At 42.2% G+C, this 23,870-nt stretch overlaps 1 protein-coding gene across 1 annotated transcript in view; it reads right to left on the minus strand.

The window, feature by feature from the left end:
* Positions 1 to 672: 672 nt before the first annotated feature.
* The window catches only part of SORCS1 (sortilin related VPS10 domain containing receptor 1), a 673,129-nt gene continuing 649,931 nt past the window's right edge, over positions 673 to 23,870 (minus strand). The window contains exons 24-27 of the mRNA XM_045164209.1: positions 22,229 to 22,328; positions 4,964 to 5,069; positions 4,679 to 4,839; positions 673 to 2,889 (exon numbers count right to left, since the gene is read on the minus strand). Of these exons, the coding sequence (XP_045020144.1) occupies positions 2,825 to 2,889; positions 4,679 to 4,839; positions 4,964 to 5,069; positions 22,229 to 22,328 (432 nt within the window). The 3' untranslated portion in view covers positions 673 to 2,824. The remainder of the gene's footprint in view (positions 2,890 to 4,678; positions 4,840 to 4,963; positions 5,070 to 22,228; positions 22,329 to 23,870) is intronic.

Consider the following 23,870-nt stretch of genomic DNA (forward strand, 5'->3'; position numbering starts at 1 on the left):
TGGAGCATGCACAGTTTGCCCTCTGGGATTTTGGAAAATGTTTCAGTATCAGATTTGCAGTTTGCCCTGAATCTTGCCTTTCCCATCCATCCCTCCCCACCCATTCCTCTGGCCTTGAGCCCACCAAACTCCTCAATGTGTTTGTACCTGCTGTTAGTGAGTAGGTAGGCACTTGGGTCCCTCCCATTGGCAGGCTCTCATCACTACCTTCTCTTTGGGATTGAGCTGGTGTGGCCTCCCATGATGGTTCTCAAACTTTAGAGTATTTCAGAACCACTTGAAGAGCTTGTAAAAACAGTCTTCTGAGCCCCAACTCTGCAGTTTCTAATTCAGTAGGTCTGATGTTAAGGGGACATAAAATCTGGATTTCTAACAAGTCCGAGGTGATGCTGATACTGCTGGTCTCTGGGTACCACACTTTGAGAACCATGGAGCTAGATCATATGAACAATAAGATCCCCTCTGAGCAAAATACTTTGCCTCACCAGTCTCCTATAGGTGGGAGGGAGCTCTAAGGAGAGGAACATGAGGACCTTGGAGATGCTGAATCTAGAACTGGCCATCTGTGATCACTTCCCAAAATGCCAGGCATCTCATCTCCACCTCTGTTTTAGACGAGGACTTACAATCCCATTCTTCTCTATGTCTTCTCGTGTATTCATTTATTCTTCCAACACTAATTCTTCCAACATTAATTTTCTTAATACCTATTCTAAGCAAGGCACTGTGCTAGATTGAGTATTATTCCCTTTTTCAGTTTTCCAATTAAAATTAATTGAACTGCAACTCTGATGACTCCCTGTTCTGTTGTGAATGAGCCTCGTTTGGTTTCCAAACACTGTCTTCCAGATTAAATTTGGGAGGCTCCAATCGAAGAGGATCAATGAAAATGTTTCCTATGGGATAGGAAGCCTGGCAGGTTGGGGATCAATTGAGTTCTACAAATAGATGGCGGCCTCAGGCACAATCTGTTTCCCAGATTCATACCAAGCATCTTCAACCATAAACTCTTCTGCTTGATTAACTTCTGAATGAAGATTTGCTACTCTTCCTTACTTGAGCTACACAAAGGCAGGGGTCATCAGGATCTCTAGGACACTGCCATTGTCCTTTCTCTTATATTTTAGAGTGGGCTTTATCCAATCCATAATACTCCAAGGGCTGCTGTTGGACATACTTTTGTTTCCCACTGTCTCTGGACCTTCTTTTCTGATGGCCCTGGGAGAACGGGGATTTCTTCCTGCTTTGAGCCAATCTGCCTGAGTCTGCTCACTCCACCCCTTTACACTTATTAAATTGTCCTTTGCTGATACTATGAGACTCACAGAGCAGAGAGCACACATGTAGAAGTCTAGGGTCATCCGACATAACCACAATCCCATCCCAATATGGCAAGACCTCCATATATTCTTAGACTTTTTGACACTCTTAAACATTAAATCCATTAACTAGGTTCTTCTTCTGCTTAACATCGGTTTTATTTTACAAATAATTTCACTCTACTGTAAAAGAAGAAATACTGGGTAATAGCAACCATCACAGGAGGAAATTGCCCTGCCACACAGTAACACATGCAGAACATTTCTCACAAGAATCTTCTGGAATCTGACTGCAGGAGATATTTGTTAAGCTGTGAGGAAAAACGACCATTCATTCGTACACTTTCTTTTCTAAGATACATGGGCCAGGTTTGACTTGCTTTGCATCTCTCAACTCTTTCACACACATTATGTGTTTCCAGGTGGGGAAAGGCAAGGATACTTAGAAAAGGCAGGTTCTACAGGAGGAGACAAAAAAAAACCAAACAAACACATGAAGCTGACCCCTGCAGGGCAGGATGTATATGGAGGCTGCATGCGTGGACATGTGCAAAGCTGACACAGAGATCAGAAACTTTGGGTGGTGGAGGCAGGGTTGGCAGAGACGAGGTCAGTTTTTAAGGAACATCAGGATGAAAGTCCAGAATCTAGCAACGTGTTTGGGAAGAAAAGGCAGGAGCTGTTGTAGGGTAAGTTGGGGACTGGAAGGAAGAGATACAAAGGCATTGACAGATCGTGACCACACTTGGAGAGCAGACAAATGGGAAGGTCAGAACGCGGGTAAACTGGGATTCTGTTTCCTACACAGGGCAGGAGTAGGGAAAGCTAGAGGAGAGGTCATCATGATTGGAAGGGGAAACGGGAAACCCAGGTCCACTTTTGACACACTTGCCCCCTGCCTTCCTTCCTTCCTTCCTTCCCTATTCTGCCTGAATCCATGGAGCCTGAAGTTGCTTCTTTGTCCCTATGGCCACTCAGAATGGAGAAGGCCACCTTGTGACCGCTGTCAGCCAAGAGAGCTCCCCAAGATAACTTAGAAGGGGAAAATAGCAACAAGGAAAGTGGAACAGAGAAACAGCTCAGGGTTTTGAACTCCTGTGCATGTCTTTGTGTCTTGTGAAAAGAGCCGGGGTGGCTAATCCACCCATCAGCCTATAGTGCTAAAAGAGCTGTTAAATCTAGAGCCAAGAATATTTCCAAAAATACATGCAGATCTCCTTGGCCTATATATGTTAGGAATTTTCTACAAACACGACCGATCAGAAAAAAGAGAGAGAAGAAGAAAGGGGGAGGGGAGTGTTTTTTCCATTAAAATAGAGCACCTGTACACTACCCCTCCAAGCATGTTCTCAAGGTACTGTCCACATGCACAGGCTTAAAGCTAAAAACCCTTGTTGTGTCTGAAGAATTAAAAAGTCCCGATGCAGTGAGTGTTTGTTTGTCTGTTTGGATTTTGATTGTTTTTATTTTATTTGTTTGTTTTTGTTTTTACTGGCGTCCTCCAGTCAAACATTTACATAGGTAGGGATTTCTTTTGTGCTTTGATTCTCAGCAACTATGGAAATACTTCCTGGCAAGATAGGAAACAGAACAACAAAGGGAAAAAAAAACAAAACACAAAGTTAGTGGTCATGGAGAAGGATGCACTTGACAAGAGCGAAATTCTTTCCTGATCAGCAGGTCGCCTGTAGCCTTTGGGGGTTTTCCTTAAATGGCAAATTGAGCCCCAGCCGATCCCCGCTTTGGCGTTGAAGGTGGAGTGGCGTGTCTTGCTCTTTGCAATCGGAGAGATGAGTCACCAGGTTGAGTAGAAGGGGAGGGAGGGGAGGGTAAAGCTACTCTCCTAAGAGAAAACGTGTAACACTTACTCATTTAATGACACTGGAAATGGAAAGGTGTCAGACAGGTTGCAAGGCACTGGGAGCTGTTCCTGGTGAAGGAGGGATTGCTACTTTAATAAAGCAAACACTGCCTATGCTTCACACCCCGTGGAAATGGGATTGAAAACCAAACGACCCACAAAAATGCACTTAGAAGCTTTAGAAATAAATAGGGTAAGCGCTTCTCTGGACTTGAAGACCAAAAAACCTTTTTCTTTTTAACCCAAAGCAATTACTCATTTATCACCTTGTCTCCTCAAATAAAAGGAAGCATGCTGTGAAAACTGGACACCAGATGTGGGGGCTGTTATCATTACCTCCCATACAAGCCAGGCAGCACATTTAAATTTCCCCTTAATATAGGCACAGAACTTTCCCAGACTAGTTTAAACAGAGGATGCTGTTTCCCTCTAAGCACTTTTTTCTCTTTCTTTTCCAGGTTTCAGATTAACAGTCCTAGCTAAGGACCTTCTAGGTGGTTTGGCATTATCACATTGGAGTAAAGCATGAATGCTTATATAATAATGTATCCATCAGAGTCAGCAATGCAGGGTCTAAATGGAAACATTTACAGCTTCAACTCTATGGCCACCAGACAGGAGGAGACTAGGAGAGAAATGGATCACAATGGTGGCTTCACGGATTTACCTAATTTCCTGGGAAATTTCCTCTACAATAAATAGTAGAATATAGCAATTACCCTGAGACTTTCTACACCTAGCTGTTGGATTCCCCTGGTTTCTTTCCAGGCAGCATGAGCCCTACTGAATTATGTTGAAATCCACTTTAAGACTTCTGGTAGGGCACAGGTGGAAAGGAGGAAGAAATCTGCCAGCTGCTCTAGGACAATCTAACCCTCCAGTGCTCTCTCCAGGAAACTTCACTCCTGACATGTCCTGCCAACTTGATGGCTCTTGTCCTCAGAATTCTTAGGTTCCATGTTTCCTGGGGGACAATTTTAGATTAAAGCTAGATTAAAAAAAAAAAAAACAAAAAACCAGGGTGATCAGTCTTTCTTCTACTTGTGTTCTGGAGCAGTCTGCCATCCTTAGAACTGTCTCCACGTGGGGGCGCCGTGCCTTGCTCTGGTCATTATAAACCCTGGCTCCCAAAACCTTCCCAGCCCTCTAGGATCAGCAGCTCTAGCCTCTGAGCTCTGATCTGTCTTTCTCATATACTGTTAGAGCACATACTCTGCTCTTTGCCCATGAACACTTGAAGCCCAGTGTTTCAGCAAGCGTTTTTGCAAAAAAGGAATAAACTCAGAAGAGAAAAAACTAGATAAGAGCGAGAAAGCTTTTTTTTTTTCTCTCTCTCTCTTTTCTAAAGGAAGGAAGCAGGGAAAGAGGCATCTTAGCTGTTTCTCTTAGGGATGTTAGAGCATAGAAAGTGGTTACGTCAAGCCAGAGAGGGGTTAGAGAGAGAGCCAGCCATTGACTACTCAGGCTGAAGAGCTGAGGGCTACCAGGAATCATTTACCTATGAGCTGGGACTCCACCTTCTCATCTATCAGCTGGCCAGGCCGCCTGAGTTCAGTCTGAGGGACATAGGGCCTGCTTTCAGGGTGACTGACTCGACTGACCATCTCTTGTTCTTTTTCATTCTGCATCTGGGCATAAACATTAATCCCCGGGATCTTCCTAAAACATTAACAGAAACCATCACTGCTGTGCACGGGACGTGTACATCATGACCACAAAGGCTTCTGAACCTGTCGGGGAGGAGGAGGAGGGAAGGAGGGAGATTGTGGAGGGGGACACCCACCTTTTGAACTTGTAGATGACGAACACCGCCAGTCCCACAAACACCACGGACAGCAGCATCAGCATGGCAGAGCCACTGTGGGTTGGAGTGAGGTCCACCAGCGGGGCTAGGGGAGAAAAGCAAGGTACAGTCACTGGCAGGCAGGGGGGTGGGTGTGACTCTGTGACAGGTTTGGGGCATTCACACGGAGGCCTGGTGCATCCCACAGTGCCATGTGGGATGTGCACACATGATGTACCTCACACGGCCAGACACGTGGGTGCATCTGAGCCTGTCCCAGGCCCCAGAATGCTCCAACTGGCCTGTTCAAGAAGTACAGTGGAACGATTTCAAGCACAGACTGTGGAGCCGGCCTGCTTAGGTCCAAGGCTTGCCCTACCACAGACTGGTTGTTAGTTGCTGGGCAAGTTACTTTACCTTCCCATGCCTGATCGGGGGAGCTGAAAATAAAAGTACATGTCTCATTGGGTTTTTGTGAGGATTAAATGAATCGATGTATGTTAAAGCATGGATAACGTTGCTAGGCACATAGTAAGCCCTTTATGAGTCTTAGCTTTTATTGCTACTGCTATTACTGCTTTGAATCAATATTTATAATATGACTGTTAAATTTGTCTATATTCTGAATGCAAGATTTTCCCCCCAAGTAATGCAGAAAACCAGAAACACTACCAGCAGGAATACGTTCATGAATTATCCAACCCCTCTCACTCCTATCCCAGCAGTTGTCATGTGAGAGAACTGGTTGCTTATATTTTTTACACATAGGAAACTGATGGCTAAGTGAATATTTTACGAGGCAGCTGCTCTGATGCGGGAGGAAAGATGTGAAATCCGGCATCATCTCTGTAACTTGCCAAAGTCCAGACAGCTCGTGCCAGGAGGCGCCAGTCTCTCAGAGACAGTGAGTCCTGCTCTTGGACTGAACAGATGCCTTGGCATCCATGAAAGATTCTCACTCCTAGAGTGCGGCTCTGGGGAGCATCTCCCTCCGCCTGCAAACCTCCCTCCTCTATCCCAGGGTCAGCCTGCTCTACTTTAATGACTTTGCAATTAATTTTCACCCTCTCAAACACCGACATTTTGCAAACATAGCATAGCTCCAGCATAAAAGGCAAACCACGCATACCCCTTAGAAGCCTGGCCACTGACCTTTACCTTCTGTCCGTTTAAGCAAAGCCCAATATCCAGGGATGCAGGTGACCTCTAAGCACCATTTTCTGTGGCTCTTTTCTGTTGAGAGCCAAGAGCACAATGTTATGGTCACCCAGATACAAAACTTCAGGATAGGTGTCTGCAATGCTGATGGTTTCAAACAAGACCCAAGGCTGCTTCTGCTCTGTCCGGTGATTCAACGATTACATCCCAGGCGTGCAGTAACTATGACTGGAAATTCCATATACCAGTTCTGGCGAAAAATACAAACCAAGCCCTCTTTCTCAGAAAACAGGTTTATTGTTTTAGTAGAATTAGCTTTTAGGAAGGGCTAAAATGAAGCTACATCTCTGATTCTCCTCCCTAAGTCAAGCAGCATTTAAGCTGTGAAGTGTGTGTGTGAGGAGACAGGATGGGTTCACTGAACAGAACACCCAAGGCAAACGCGCTTTGGGCTCGAAACTGAAAAATAAAGGTCTCTTCCATTTACTTAGGCAAATGCAGTGCAAAGGGGTCCGGGAATACTTCAGCACTCACATCACGATGCGTAGAAGGTCAGTGGGTAAAGAAGACCTTCCATCTGTCATAGACATTACCGCAACTGACTTTCACTGTGGAGGGAAGGGTAGTGATCCCCACTGAACAGACAGGAACCGTGAGGGCCTCCCTGGTTAGTGTCGCTCCAAAGGACTCAGGACAAGTAAATGGAAGAACCAAGACTTAAAGTCCCTCTTCTCTCTCTCTCTCTCACAAACACACACATACACACACATGCACACTTTTCTATATACTTCAACCCTGGGCTAATTTCAGCAGGAGATATCTGGAATTTTAAAAGATATTTCTGAGAATGGGGCTAAAGGCTAAAAGTAAAGCACATGAAGCAAATTAACAAGTGACAAGGTCAAAGTATTCTTATGTTTTCAAAGGACCGATTAGAATCCTAGGTCATACGCTCCTAAACTCTGATAACATGGAGATGCACATACATAGACATGTGTGTATTTATGGGTGGTGGGCTCCCCTGGTGGCTCAGTGTTAAAGAATCTGCCTGCCAGAGCAGGAGACGTGGGTTCAGTCCCTGGGTCAGGAAGATACCCTGGAGAAGGAAATGGCAACCCATTCCAGCATTCTTGCCTGGGAAACTGCACAGACAGAGCCCAGCAGGGTTGTAAAAGAGTCAGATACACCCTAGCAACTAAACAACAATTTATCAGTGATAAGTGTACATAGAGAATGAACCCTCATGCATCCATCACTCTTCAATAACCATCAACCCAAAGACAATGTTATTTTATTTCTACCCTGTCCAGTGCCCACAACCCCAACACTGGGTTATGTTGAAGCAAGTCTCACTATTATATAATTTCCTCTGTAACTCTAAAAGATAAAAATTTCACTCTATTTCTCTCTGGATGTTATCACAATACCATCCTAACACTTTTGGAAATAATACTGGAAAGCAATTAAAGGCAATCTTCTAATGCAAACCCCACATTTGACAGGGAATTAAGGGAGGCCCAGGGAGAAGCTGTGGAATATAAGGATGAGTAAAGGCAAGTAGCTGTATTAACTGAACCTCTGATTCCCAGCTGAATGCCCTTTCAGAATAAAAGGAACATCAGTGTTATGGAGAAACCAGGAAGAATACTAAGGCTGCCTGAAAGGGTTGGAATTTGAAATAAATGTAAAACTAAAGTGAAGAAATTGCTGCAGCCAGGTTCTCACTGACACAGAAAGCAAACACACAAATGGACTCTCTGTCCCTTCTTTCCCCTTCCTCCTCCTCTATCTCCCCATCACAAGCTGAAATCTTTCAAATCTAAATGGTTCCCACTCAAATCATCATTTACAAGCAGGCGGCATTAACAATGTTAAGAAATTCGCACATTATTTTGGGAAAATGAGCTTCTGTATCCCGAGGTCTAAAATGTATGCACTCCCCCGGCCATCTTTGCATCGCGAGTCACTGCTCAGCGGCAGGAAGCAGGCAGCAGCAGTGAGAGGTTGAGTACTGCTGCCCTCTGTGTTTCGTGGGCGACTCCTGCTTGCCGATCTGTGTCTGAAGGTAAACAGGACTATTGCTACTCCACACAACCTCAGATGCATGTCACAGTTTGCCCAACATTACTAGGTGGGTTTGTCTGTGTTTTGCTGAGGAATGAACACTCATGATAAATGAGCTTTAGCTTACTGTCTGCAATAAGCATAAATTAATCCCTCTCCAATTACAGCCTAAACAAGGTAGAAGGGGCAAATGCTGAGTGGTTTATTTGCCACAGTTGACACACACCATAAAGCATGGACATAGCATTACAGCATGTGACTTGACAGTTCTAAGGCTGATGCTGGTACATGTCATTTCTACAATCCTGCAGAAATGCACTGAATTATTATATTCTATTCATGAGGACCCAGACTGATTATGATAATAGCGATGCTTACAGGAATAACAAGAATTCTTGTGAAAAGTGATCCATACACAGTGAGTGGTAAGTAAGGTCACAGCTTGAGGCTTGAGTATATGAGAGGAGAGTGAACTCAGAAACTTAAGTTTAGGGTGAAATAACTGATATGGTCCCTGTTTGAAATCAGATTCTTACTTGGCCACTTGCCGACACACTAAATGACTTAAACTGAACCTCGGTTTCCTCATCTGCAAAATGGAGATAAAACTAGTGCCTATTTTAGAAAGCTGTGAGAATAAAATAAGATGGAATTTATAAAGTACTAACATGGAGAAGGCAATGGCACCCCACTCCAGTACTCTTGCCTGGAAAATCCCATGGACGGAGGAGCCTGGTGGGCCGCAGTCCATGGGGTCGCTGGGAGTCAGACATGACTGAGCGACTTCACTTTCACTTTTCACTTTCATGCATTGGAGAAGGAAATGGCAACCCACTCCAGTGTTCTTGCCTGGAGAATCCCAGGGACGGGGGAGCCTGCTGGGCTGCCGTCTATGGGGTCGCACAGAGTCGGCCACGACTGAAGTGACTTAGCAGCAGCAGTAGCAGCAACATGGTGTCTGGCAGATGGTACATACCCAATGACTTTAAAACCATTATATCATTGCTATTCTATTTCTAAAAGTGTAGTCTATAGAGGACAAGCCCTGAAAGATAACTAGAGTTCATGGCCAGATAATTTAGGGAAACTGTATATATGACATTCCCCATCTTGGAGATTCAGTATATGAAAGTTCACAGCAGTCCTACAGGAAGGAAACTCACACGACTTCATCACAGGGGTTCATAAAGTCGTTGGGGCACATGCCCTTTGCCGACCTGGGTCCACACAACATGCTTTAGGGAATGCTTCATCCGGAGCATCACTAATCCCCTTGGCTGCAGCCTTGCCTCTTTAGGTTATTTTTCAGTTTGAAAGTCAACAATATGGCAGCATCACCCTGATGAAGCTCTGCAAATATCCTTACTGTGGTCTGTACTGATACTCATTCTACCAAAGGGACTTTCTTGGAAATCTATCTGCTCTATGATCCTGGAATTTTGAACTCATATTACATTTCTGATCCAGAAGTTAGTGCTGTCAAGAAGTTACAAAAGCAAGTTCAAGTCTGCCAAACTGATTGATTTTTCCTCTCTTGCCTCTAAAGCAGACCAAAGTCAGCCTTTACTTACATGCCTTGAATATTACAAAATACATGAAGTCTGAAATCTCTTTTTCAGAAATTAAAGTTATATGGGGCTGGAACAGAGAAAGTTTATCTAGCTCACAGGAAGGGTTTACAGAACCTTATGACAGAGCACCCGCATTTGTGTAACAGCCAAATCCAAGCTGGATCACAGAAAAAGCCAGAGAATTCCAGAAAAACATCTATCTCTGCTTCATTGACTACACTAAAGCCTTTGACTGTGTGGATCACAACAAACTGTGGAAAATTCTTCAAGAGATGGGGATACCAGACCATCTTACCTGCCTCCTGAGAAACCTCTATGCAGGTCAAGAAGCAATAGTTAGGGCCAGATATGGAACAATGGACTGGTTGGAAATTGGGAAAGGAGTATGTCAAGGCTGTATATTGTCACCCTGGATATTTAACTTCTTTGCATAGTACATCATGAGAAATGTTGGGCAGGATGAAGTACAAGCTGGAATTGAGATTGACAGGGGAAATATCAATAACTTCATATATGCAAAGGACATCACCCTAATGGCAGAAAGTGAAGAGGAATTAAAGAGCCTCTTGATGACGGTAAAAGAGGAGAGTGAAAAAGTTAGCTTTAAACTCAACATTCAAAAAACTAAGATCATGGCATCCAGTCCCATCACTTCATAGCAAATAGATAGGGGAACAATGGAAACAGTGACAGACTTTATTTTCTTGGGCTCCAAAATCACCACAGATGGTGACTTCAGCCATGAAATTAAAAGACTCTTACTCCTTGGAAGAAAAGCTATGACAAACCTAGACAGAGTATTAAAAAGCAGAGACATTACTTTGCCAACAAAGATCCATCTAGTCAAAGCTATGGCTTTTCCAGTGGTCATGTATGGATGTGAGAGTTGGACCATAAAGAAGGCTGGGCACTGAAGAATTGATGCTTTTAAACTGTGGTGCTGGAGAAAACTCTTCAGAGTCCCTTGGACTGCAAGGAGATCAAACCAGTCAATCCTAAAAGAAATCAATCCTGAATATTCATTGGAAGAACTGATGCTGAATCTGAAGCTCCAATACTTTGGCCACCTGATGCAAAGACCTGACTCATATGAAAAGACCCTGAGGCTGAAAAAGATTGAAGGTGGGAGGAGAAGGGGACAATGAGATGGTTGGATGGCATCACTGACTCAATGGACATAAGTTTGAATAAATTCCAGGATAGTGAAGGATAAGGAAGCCTGGCGTGTTGCAGTCCATGGGGTTGCAAAGAGTCGGACATGACTGAGTGACCTGAACAACAAAGTCAACGAATCCAACCTAATCATAATAGTAGCTCTATCCTGTTATGACTCCAGGAGAATTTTAAATTAATTTTAGTTAAACTACCTAAAAGCATTTCAGATCTCCCTGAGGAGAGTGCTCAGCCTCATGTAGATTGATCGCTCTACTGCCTCAACTCTATACTTCTTTCTGTGCCCAAGCTGCAGGCTATTTGAATTTGAAGCTTCTCTTACCAAAAGGAGAAATTCATTTCCTCACCCCCTTGAATCTGGGCTGGCACTGGACTTGATTTGGCAATAGAATGCAACGCAAGTGATGGTGTACCAGTGTGAGTTTCAAGGTCTCACACACTTCTGCTTTCTTTCTTGGAATCCTGTCACTGCCACTTTAGAACAAGCCCAGGGAAGCCCACTGAGGTATGAGAAACCACGTGCAGCAGAGCTTAATTATCCCAACTGAGGCTATTCTAGGCCAGCCTACAGCCAGCCGACCCCCAACACGGGGCAGCCCCGTCAAGATCAGTAAAGCTCTCTACCCAACAATGCGCAGCTAACTGCAGACACATAGTGAATACAGACAAAATCAGAAGAACCACCAAGCTGCCACACAGGCTCATGTGCAATCATAAATGCTACTGTTAAGCCACTGAAGTTGGAGGTGGTTTGTTACACAGCAATAGCTTACTTACTCCTTCTCTCTTCAAAACCCTTTTATTTCAATGGGTTGAACATCCAATTAGTAATTCTTACTGTTGGGCTCTACATTATCCAATTCTTGGTATGGACTTTTGTCCCTACTGACAGGGTGCCAGGGTATAAATAAGATGACCATAAATGTTCTTTTCTAAACTAGGACACTTTGAGAATGAAAGGGAGTGCTACTAAATCTTATATAGACACAACAGATATGGCCTGACAGCCTTGGTCCCTGTAGGTATAAGAAACTTAGTGCCTAAAAGGTAGCTCGTCCTAGGTTCTGGTATATTCTCTGTATTGTGCATGTGTTCGCCTATCTTCCTTGGTTGTCCCATTTTCTCTGGAAGGTGTTCCCTGAAGGGAACTGCATCTCCTGCATCCTAACTGTGGCTTATTTCCAACCTGATATATGATTGTACTGTTTCCGAACTGTTCATCTGACCATTCTCTGCCCAGGAGATTCTGGGCACATCTTCAGGGCAGTTAGCCTATAGTCATTCATGCCTTTCTATAGACCCAGGAAATCTTAGGGGGAAAAAAAAAGCGCTTATGAATCTTCAGAAGCTAATGAACCGCTTCATTGCTGGTCCCTGGCATATTTATGAAAGTATCACAATCATTTAGTCACCTTTGGGAAAGGGATATATTTAATATCTCAGCACCTGTTATTACTTATCATAATACCATAACAGCTTAATAACTGTCAAAAACCACTGGGTCCACATGTCTGTGAAACAACCTAATTATGTGTAGAGGAAAAAAAAAATATTTGAGAGGAAAAACAGAAGAAAGGAAAAGTATTACAAGCATGACTTTACTCACAAAAGACTCGTAAATGATAACCGTGTAGATCATAAGGCAACCAGAGACTAAAGAGACAGATAAATTTATTGGTTGTGGATGAATTCCACTAGTGCTAATTTCATCCCTAAATGGAAAATGTTATTGTAACCATCTATTTCACTTTACAGTTCTGACCTCCACAACTTCACAATTGGGCATCTGCATGTATAACAATGTGGCTTATATGATATTGTGTTTTCTAAAGCTTCTGAACTCATGCTACTTCTGCCTTCAAGTGAAAGGGTCTTTCTCAGTGTAAACTGTTAGGCAGAATTCATGATGTATCTTGACCTAGACTGAAATTCTGAGTACCTTATCCCCTCCCACATTGACTCATAACATATCCAGAGGTAGTAAGCGAAGCTGGGAAATATTAATTCTCTAACATCTCAGTGATAATATCTTTTTATTACACCTGAAAAGAAATTGAACCAGTCAGCAGCAACCATGGACGCTAAGATAACACAAGATAACAGTTTTATTAAAAACCCACACATACCCTTGACAAAGGACAGGCTTCCTAAACATAATAGCTTAAACAAGGCAACTGCTAGACAGATAGGAGGGGTTGAAAGCAGTTATGTGGTATTACATTGTAAAAAATTTCAGCCTGAGATTTGAGGCTTTGCGAAATATTAAGCTTTTACCTTTTTTTTACCAATCAGTATCCAAAACCCCAGAACAGTGACCCCCACCACTAGGAGTGGAAGAGCACGCTGATTCTCTAATATGTGCAGAAATACAGAGAGGTGTGGATGTATCATTTTCTATTCACACTAGCACATTAACAACACCGAGATAGTATCATTTGTTTAACTTTCATAAAACCCATGGCTGTTCTGCCACCAACATTCTGGTTCACGCTTTAATCATTTTTCAACTGCTTCACAGCCACAGCTCTTGGCTGGCCTTTGCCATCCATCTAGATTATGGATAGAGTCTATCCCACATTCAGAGGCAGGTTTCATTTTTTTCCCCTTACTCCCACTGTCGTCTACTCATTCGGCCAATTAAATTTGCTCCAAATACGTCAAGGAATTAGATTTTAATGTTTATTACTAATTTCTTCCTACACTTAATATCAAGGGCCTTTTTTCCTTTTTTTAAATGCATGCCTCTGTTTTGAGTGGATGCCCTGAGTTGTAAATCAGATTTATTGCTGGAGATAGACGAGCACCTTTCCTTGTTACGCAGATAGATTTCTGTTTGCAGAATGCTTGTAAGAGCAGCTGCTGAGACTGGTGAAAGGCCTGGCTGCATAAACATCTCTTGGGGAACCTGTTACAAAGGCAGATTCCCAAAGATCCCTGGGATTCTGATTCCAGGAACACGCAGTGAGGCCTGAGGAAGCTCAACTTTGATGAAGCTTCCTCCGAAACTATGACGCACAGCCAAATAAAAGAGCAACTGTTTTATAGCAGGGATTGCCTACCCTAAGCTAGAAAGAGATTTTCCAGCCACAGAACAGGCAGCTATTTATCCCAAATGTTTTGAGTGAACCAGTTAGCACCAGCTTTTCCAGTGCCACTGTACAGAAGTCTCATCTCTCAAGGTTGAGTTTATTTATCCAATAAATAACTCCTGTGAAATGCACGGAATCCCTAAGTGCTGTTGGTTGTCATTTAATATGAATTCATCTAGTGAAGGCTCTGTGTCCTCAAATAAAATGTAGTGTTTCCCTTTGCTTGCTGAGGCATTAATTTCTAGTCTCACTGCCCTCATCTCTTCTACCAAAGGAGAAACAATACGTTTTTTAAGCTGCTTTCTCCCCATCCCCTGTCCCCTGTCCCCATCCCCATTCCCAAATATAATTGCTGAATTAATTTATGACCATGGATCCTCACAGGAACAAAGTTACAGACTTTGGTGTAGCGTGAGAGGTTTGTATCAGCAGTTAAAACTTTAGTTCATTACCGGTCAGCAGATTCCCTTCACCTGGCAATCTACTAAAAGGTGATAAACTAAAGCTCACAGTTTAAAGCGTTGTCTGGTCCTGGTCTCTTCACCTGAGTGCCCACCTGCTAGTCCCAGCTTCCTATTATGGTTCTTTACTTGTCTGTTTCGGAGAAGGAAATGGTAACCCACTCCAGTATTCTTGCCTGGGAAGTTCCATGGACAGAAGAGCCAGGTGGGTTACAGTCTAGGGGGCCGCAAAGAGTCAGACATGACTAAGTGACGAACACTAGCACCAAACTAACATGACCATGGCAGCTATCTGCTTTGGCAACTATAAAAGAGACTCTAGGTTTCCAACTCTATCAAATAAATGACCATCTCTTGCTACTAGAGTTGAAAAATCCTTGTAAAATGGGTAAATACTTTGTAAAATGAGAAAGGATTATTGGCTGTTGACCTATGGTCTTAGAAAACCCATTTATCTGCCCCTTCTTTCCTTTATCATGTGTATCATACTTTGTAACAGTAAACTAAACATGTGTTGATGAGAGTTTTCTCACATTATGCATGGATGATGAACAAAGTATATAATATAAATGACATGTCAAATAATGACACATTTAATTCCCATGAATTGTATCCCTCTCTCTTTCCTCTGCTCATAATTATATCTTCAGTTAATATCCAGTTAGGAATATTTGAGGGTATGTATCTAAATGCCACAAACATGTCATACTATGAATCACTTTACACATAAACTTAACTTTGTTCTGCTTCTGCTCAGCATAGCCCCTCAACCTGGCAGGTTTATTTTCTCTGCTTTGAGTGAACTCCTATTCAGCATGAAGGCTCATTTTTATTGAATCTTCCACATGCAATGCTTTTCATCTTCTTGATTTAAAATTAGGAAAGCTTCATGCAACTAGTATTTGGACCAGATCAAGCCAGTGTACACTGAGCAAGAGTACTAGTTTATTTCACATCTCTGGAAAAACCATAGTTTTAAAGGAATCATTGCATAGTGAGGTACAGAGTCATGTGGAGAAGTAAGATGATAAACTGGAAATGAACTGTGTGCCCTTGAGTAAATCCCAAGTTACCAGAAGCAATGAGAAAACTATTGGCATTTTAGGGATATTTTGTTAACAGCCCAGGCTTGTTCTGCTGTAATTACCTACAGGCATCAAATATTCTGCAGCAGATCCCAAGACTTCCTGTGAGTCTTGTTGGAAAAACTCTCCCTAAACCATCCCTACATCACACATCATAGCTCTTAAAATACAGGAGAAAATCAGTCAGTCAATCAATCAATAAAAAGAAGGCCAGGGTAAAAACATGGATAAGAGAGAACTCAAGGGAGACATTACAAAAGATGTGAAGAAGGTCTGGTTTGTTTGATCAGGTAAGTGTAGTGTGATCTAAGGTTTGAGACCCTGAGCTCTGTCATGAAGGGAGACAGAACTTGCTTTGCTCCTTATTTTACTATTCTGGTAAAATAATGGCCAATAAGTTAAATTTGCTTCTGTATCTTTCAGGAACATCTCTCTTGTCAGTCCCTCTCCCATTGTCTTTAGGTCTCCTTTATAGAGCTCCAATTTTCCTTCAACTCACCCATTTTCTACAACATACATATCAACAACTATCATACATCTTAAAAAAGATATCTGACATAAGGAAAGCACAGAGGTGGGTTTTCCTGGGAAGCTTACTATTTAAATGAAGGCAAGGCTCCCCCATTATTGGGTAAGAGGTATTAAAACAGGACTCCTGGAGAAAGGAATGGCAAACCACTCTAGTATTCTTGCCAGGAAAATTCCATGGACAGAGGAGCCTGGACAGCTATATTCCATGGGATCACAAAGTCAGACATGACTGAGTGGCTAACACACACACACACATTATAACATGTCATGGAGACCAGTTCATAGACCAACACACTGAATCCAAAGGATAACCAAGAAGATGAGAGTTTTGAACGTATCTCTACAGGTTATACAGCCTTGTTGTACTCCTTTTCTGATTTTGACCAGTCTGTTGTTCTATGTCCAGTTCTAACTGTTGCTTCTTGATATGCATACAGATTTCTCAGGAGGCAGGTAAGGTGATCTGATATTCTCATCTCTTGAAGAATTTTCCAGTTTGTTGTGATCCACCTAGTCAAAGGCTGTATCTTGTTACCCTGCTTATTTAACTTATATGCAGAGTACATCATGCGAAATGCCAGGCTGAATGAAGCACAAGCTGGAATCAAGATTGGCAGGAGAAATATCAATAACCTCATACATGTAGATGACACCACCCTTATGGCAGAAAGTGAAGAAGATCTAAAGAGCCTCTTGATGAAAGTGAAAGAGAAGAGAGAAAAAGCTGGCTTAAAACTCAGCATTCAGAAAACTAAGATCATGGCATCTGGTCCCATCACTTCATGGAAAATAGATGGGGAAACAATGGAAACAGTGACAGACTTTATTTTGGGGGGCTCCCAAATCACTGCAGATGGTGACTGCAGCCAGGAAATTAAAAGACGCTTACTCCTTGGAAGAAAAGTTATGACCAACCTAGACAGCATATTACAAAGCAGAGACATTACTTTGCTAACAAAGGTCCATTTAGTCCAAGCTATGGTTTTTTCAGTAGTCGTGCATGGATATGAGAGTTGGACTATAAAGAAAGCTAAATGCTGAAGAATTGATGCTTTTGAATTGTGGTGTTGGATAAGATTCTTGAGAGTCCCTTGGACTGCAAGGAGATCCAGCCAGTCCATCCTAAAGGAAATCAGTTCTGAATATTCATTGGAAGGACTGATGCTGAAGCTCCAATACTTCGGCTACCTGATGTGAAGAACTGACTCATTTGAAAAGACCTGATGCTGGGAAAGTTTGAAGGTGGGAGGAGAAAGGGATGACAGAGGATGAGATGGTTGGATGGCATTACCGACTCAATGGACATGAGTCTGAGCAAGCTCCGGGAGTTGGTAATGGACAGAGAAGCCTGGCGTGTTGCAGTCCATGGGGTTGCAGAGAGTCAGACATGACTGAGTGACTGAACTGAACTACAGTTTATAAATTAATTATATCTCTAATTATTTGTAAAAGCACTATTTACTGAACACATGATATATGCAATTTTCTGTGCTAGATACAATGATAGAGACTCTACAAAGACATGGTGAACTGTATCCTCAGGAAATTAACTAGCAGAGAGGATGAGGATCAGACAGATAGAGCTTTAAAAAACCCATATGAGTTCTGACAAGGGATAGATGATATCCAGGTAAAGGGTTCTAGAAAAACAACATGTAAAGGTTAACATAGAGCTGAGCCTTAAAATATAAAGACACTTAAATGATGTAGAAAATTAGAGAAAGGGAAGTAATGTTCCAATTGGGAATACCATGAGCAAAAGTACACTTCCATCAAAACACCAGTGTTTCCAGTCTAGCCCCCAGCTTGACTGAGTCATACTCCCTCTGTCTGCTAAACATGACGCCAGCTGCCACGGGGTCCTAAAAGCCAAAGAGAGCCACTCAAGGCATGGCCCTCTCTCAAACTTCTTGATAACAGCTCCTCATCCCTTCTTATTCTCACACAATCTGAAATCTTTACTTCAAGAGAGTTTCAGGAACGCCGCTATCAGGAGCAGTGAGGACCCCAGGAGGAATTGTACAGAAACTGAGAAGCACGGGAAGAGATAAAAACAAAACAAGGACTGCATTCAAAGTTTAGCTCACTTAGATACCAAATTTAATGAATTCCCAATCAGAACATGTGGGAGAAACAAAAGAAATCCTGTCTCTAATGACATCCAGGTACCTGGAAACGCTTACCTTGTGTTCCCATAAAAGCAAACAGGGAACTGAATTTGAAAAACAAAGCAAGGCTAGTAAATTCCTGAAAGGAGACAGTTCTTTTTCCTTGGAGACAAACCAAATTATGCATTGCCCCTCCCTCCAGCAATATACTCTGGCTCAAATATTTTTAAAAGAAGGCTGTTGAACATCTGCTAAGCAATTAATGGTATGCAGCGGTGTGCTGGAATGGTCCCTGGGAAGGTATTAGCAATCCTGCTTATGAGACATGAAATGTTGCAAGCAGTGGTCCTTCTTCCGTTTTTTGAGATTGTATTTTATTTTTGTTTTCTCCTGCCTGTAAGGGTGATGAAAGGAAAGGGAAGGGAGCTTAGGTGGAAGTTCGGCATCAAATTCTCTTCCTCATCATGTCTTCTTTCCCCCAGGCAAGAAAGGGGATATTTTTCTGCTTTCTCTTCCTAGCCATCCCAATATGGATGTGTTAATGTCAATTTAAACAAATGGTGGCAACTCTCTCATCCAACTGATCACCTACCCAACATGCCAAATTTCCTATGTGTGAAAGGAGAATTCCCTCCACTGTCTTGACACCATAGTCTACCCTCTGTTCAAACAGTTAAAAAAAAAAAAATCAGGTAGTTAGAGTTAACTTAGGAACAATCTCCAATATGAAACTGATCACTCCCATATTCTACTTTCTCATCAGTCATTGAAGAGTGCCAGCCTTAACACAAGCCTTGCCTTTTGCATATGAAAGCCTGGCTGAAAGCAACTTTGTACCTCTCTCCCTTGGAACTGCCAGTCCTAACACTATTATGACAACATGGCTAAAATCAATAGAGAAAATTTCCAAGACTCAATTCCTATGTCAGCCCTTGACAGTCTCTTCTTTTATTCTTCAAACTGGAGCTGATTACCCACATATAAGTGTACGTTCAATCTGGTCATCCTAGGAAGCACAAAAGGCCAGGTAATCAGGTTTCAAATTACACTGCCAAAAGTGTATGAGAGATACTTTCAGAAGAACCTGGGACAGCCTGGATGACTGGAAGCCAGATAATTTTCTCACTCTCTCCAAAATGGCCCAGTCTAAGTTTGGGCTTTTGCCTCAAACTCCAGTTTCCTTTTGTTCCCTTGGCAACCCTGCAGAATACACATCTATGTTGCAGAGGTCTCTCCTTCCAATCTCAGCATGCTTATCTAAGCTCCCAGTAATACACTCCCTTTTGCCAGCCCCCTCCTCTGAGGGATCTGAGTACTGTTCTCCAAATCTCCAGCTACAGGATAAAGCATGAATACTAACTGGATAAATTTTCTACATCTTCACAACTTTGCATTACTCTTCGCCAACTGGAACTTAGACCAGTGGAATTATTTTTTCCTGGTTATCAGGAATGACCTTTCTTTCCTCCATGGAACTACGGATCCATGGGTGCCTTTGCTATATGCATTTTCCAGGCCAAGTCACTGGTCAAAGCAGTTTCAGATCATTAGCCACTTTCTGGATTTTTCTTTTATTTTATTTTTTAATTCTGGATCCCAGATGTCATCACAGAAAGGCATCCTTAACTAATATATAAAGTAAGATTCAACTTTAGGAAACTAATCAAACCATCTTTGGAGAGTGATATGATAACAACTGTCAGTGACTTGGCCCCTGGGCTGATGACAAGGGATGTTTCTGGACTTTGTTTTCCAGTTTAACCAACTATGTGTAACTGCCATGTGCTACCACTGCTCACCAAAGATCAAAGGCCAACCTTCTTGGCAGGAAACGGCCAAGAAGGTCATCAAACTCTCTGCGGTCAGTTTGTTCAGGCCTTAGGCTTACAAGCTGCCCTCATAGGTGCTCCATTGTTGTTTTCTACTCTGTGTGCATGCTCAGTCATGCCCAACTCTTTGCGCGCCCATGGACTGTAGCCTGCCAGACTCCTCTGTGTATGGGGATTCTCCAGGCAAGAATACTGGAGTGGGTTGCCATTTCCTACTCCAGGGGATCTTTCCGACCTAGGGATCAAACCTGTGTCTCTTGCATTGCAGGCAGATACTTTACCATTGGGCCACTGGGGAAGTCCCTTTCTACTCTCTTATATTTTCTTATTTTCTTCAGGATCTTTTCACCATCAGTATGATTTGTCAAGTGTCACCTTCAATGTGTTACCTGCCCAGCCTTCTCCACTGATGGAATCTTCATGAAGGCAGAGGCTCTATCTCATGCTGAGAACACTTCTTGGCTCAGAGTAGCCAGCAACTCAATAAATGTCTATTGATGGATGCAACTGACTACATCCATTTGCTGCAGCATAGCAAGCTGGCTCTACTCCATCCTTGCTCCTACGAGTCACCTTTCTCAAGTGACACTCTGAATCGGTCACATCTCTGCTCCTAGGTCTCCACGGCTTCCCAGAGTCCACCACAGGAAGAAGAAATAGCTCAGCCTGGCATATTTCCACCTTGCACCTCTATGTCCCATGCTTAGCACAGTAACTTTTGTATGTTTGTTTTTTAAGTCAGTGTTTTTTTTCTTTTTTCTAAGGAAAAACATTTTATGAAATCCTAATAAAGTAAAAAGATAGAATCCAAGTAGAAAAGAGGCCAGTGGCCAACCTGCTTGGCCTTCTTCTAGACCTAAGCACACCTCCAGGAACCTCCAGGAAACCAGAGAATGGAATTGGAAAAACCTGCTCCTTGTCCCCACTTATTCAGCATACCCAAAGCCCTCGGGGCTTTCATGTTCCTTCCCTGATTATTCCAAGATTACGCGGAATAATCTCTTCAATTCAATCCTATCCATTTTTCAAGGTCTGACCCAAAGACCACCTCCTCTATGAAGCTTTCCTGTGTCATTTTGACTGGCTGCAATTTACAACTGCTTTAAGTTTCTCATAAAACTTTGATTGTTAATAATAAAAAAGGATAAAAGGAAAAATAACACCTGACTCTGCACCAGGCATTACCCTGTGTGTGTAACCTAAACTACCTTGACCCTCACACAATTCCATTGTTACAGATGCTATAGAGAAGTCTCCTCTCAGACTCTATATACTAAGAAAGTGATGGAGCAAGACCGAAACCGATGGTCTGGCTGCAACACTGCAAAGTCCAAGCACTCAGAAATGTGCTGGTGCCTCTCTATAAAGGCATTTATGCATTTCACTTGTTCAGAGATCCCCCACGGCCCACTTCCCCCAAAGTACCACCACCACTGCCACCACCAAACTCTGAAACACCACAACTAGATTACACTTCTGAAGGCAAGGGCCACTGCCTGCTGGCCTTTATGCAAAACCAGTATAACTCTCTGCAAAAATAAGGACCCAATACCTGGTGTTAATTTATTATTCATATAGCACAATAATATCTATTTCTATATACTTGGAACTACCTGAATTACTATTGAGACTTCTATATGGCCTTAGGAAGAATATTTTCCCCATCATCTTTTACAAGTGAAGAGACAGAAATACAATGACATTCATTCATTTGTAAGATACTGACCAACCTGGGGTTCAGCTCCTGGCTATGGCCCTGGACAGCTCCTAAGTCCCAGCTATTTCTATTCTGCCTCTTTATCCCAAACTGAAAGAAAATTCTTCATAGCATGAATGATTTAAAAATAAAGTCTTACAGAAAGACCAGAAAAAAAAAAAAAACATTACTTGTAAAGTTAACTTTATTTTCAAGATTTCTGTAAGATGAAATATGCTATTATTTGAGGGAATTTTAAGTGATTCACTGATGGTATTTGCCATGAACCAGGCAGGAAAATCAACTTTTTCTCTCACCTTGCTGGTCCCCATTAAGGCAAAAACAAAACAAAACAAAAACAAGACAAGCAAGAGAACCTCCAAAGAACGAAGCCCTATTTCTGATCAGCAGTGGCACCAGTTAGTCTTGTTTTGCTGAAACAAATTGGGATCCCCTTCCGCCAGAGGCACTAGGCAGAACCCAGGGATGGGAACACTGACCTGCTGTTAAGTGGGCTGCGTGGACAAGGACTTGGACCCCCGGCTTCAGTTCAAAGTACACGGAGTTTTGGTTGAGCTTGTGAATCATCAGTTCTGATATCTGAAAGGAAAAGTGAGTGAGTGCCACTGAAGTTGCCACACCGACTATATACAAACATGCTGAGCAATATTTACCATGCTGATCAAGGCATCCTGATATTATACCTGGGAGTGACATAAGTGAGTTGTATATGATTTTAAGTTTTTAGTCCAGAATATGCAGATAGAATTATTTTCTAAGCATGACTTGACTTTATATTCGAATTGCTACAAAATAGGACAAACAATTAGGAAATCAGATCATTTCTACTCTTAAAAAATTACCATGGTATTAGTTGTAGAAAATCACCCTGGGTTTCTTTGAAAGTGTATTTGTTATACACAAGGACTTAAAAGAAGAAAATATGTAGAATTTACAAATTCTGATGAGATTCAGACCCATTTATTTTACTTTTTGAAAGTAAACTCCATCTTATTCCCTATTTTGTTTCCCTCCTCTTACCCAACTTTCCAAGAATAGGTAGCTCATGGGTATTTGTTGATGATAAATATTGTTCTACTAAAATAACAGCTTATGATGTTGTAGTGTAGTTGCTAAGTCGTGTCCACCTCTTTGAGAGCCCCCATGAACTGTAGCAGGCCAGGCTTCCCTGTATGTATTTATTTCAAATATATAATAAATTATACATTTGAAACAAAACATAACCACAACTTAACGTGTTGGCTGACTCTTGTTTCATGCTATGAACTCAAAACCACTCCTCGGGCTGATGCATCTGTACTGGGCACACCCCCAGAATTCTGGGCCATGAAATATTTAACTTCAACAAATGACAAAGGACCTCGTTTTAGGTAGTAACAGTATAAGGCAAGGTTTTCTAGAAAAGGTAAAACTGATTATGTGTTTAAAGTAAAAAACCAGATCAATCTGCTGTTTCACTCATCCTTCTGAGTAATTTGTGTAAAGCTATCAGAGAAAACCACGCTCCTATTATCTGGTCTCCTTGCCTCATTTTTAATGTTCTAAGAACCAACGTAATGTTCTATTTCATATGCTATTTAAGTCTAGTTAGATGTTTTCTGAATATCATTCTGCTAGTTAAATTCTTAAATTAGTTTTCTTTTTATATTTATGGACTTTCACTCAGTCCACTGAGTTGCCAAAATGACACCTTTGATCCTTTTATCAATTAAGCAGGGCCTGACAGCTTTGTTTTCAAGCACAGTCTCTCGCAGAGGTCCCTGCTCAGTGATGGAACTGAACTGCCTTGCACATGAACTTCTCTGCTTAACAGCAAGAACTTGGGATGACTGTCAGTGACCTGTGACCCATGTCACACACCTGGGATCCAGGAAAACAAGGTTGTGATAAAATTATGTTGAAGCAGCTTTATTCTTTCTATATAAGCTACTCTTTTTCCTGGGTAATGAGAAACTTCCAGAATGCTCAAGGTTTACAGGAAGAGTGCATTTCTAACACAGATTGTGTAGAATGGTTTTCCTCTGTGCTCTGTAAAGTGGTACGGTGTGCAAGTTCCTATTCTATCGTATTCTTATCATTCAATCAGTAAGACCTTTCTAAGAATTTGATAGTGCATTTTTA

This window comes from Bubalus bubalis, chromosome 23 (assembly GCF_019923935.1).
Source record: "Bubalus bubalis isolate 160015118507 breed Murrah chromosome 23, NDDB_SH_1, whole genome shotgun sequence".
Classification (NCBI taxonomy): domain Eukaryota; kingdom Metazoa; phylum Chordata; class Mammalia; order Artiodactyla; family Bovidae; genus Bubalus; species Bubalus bubalis.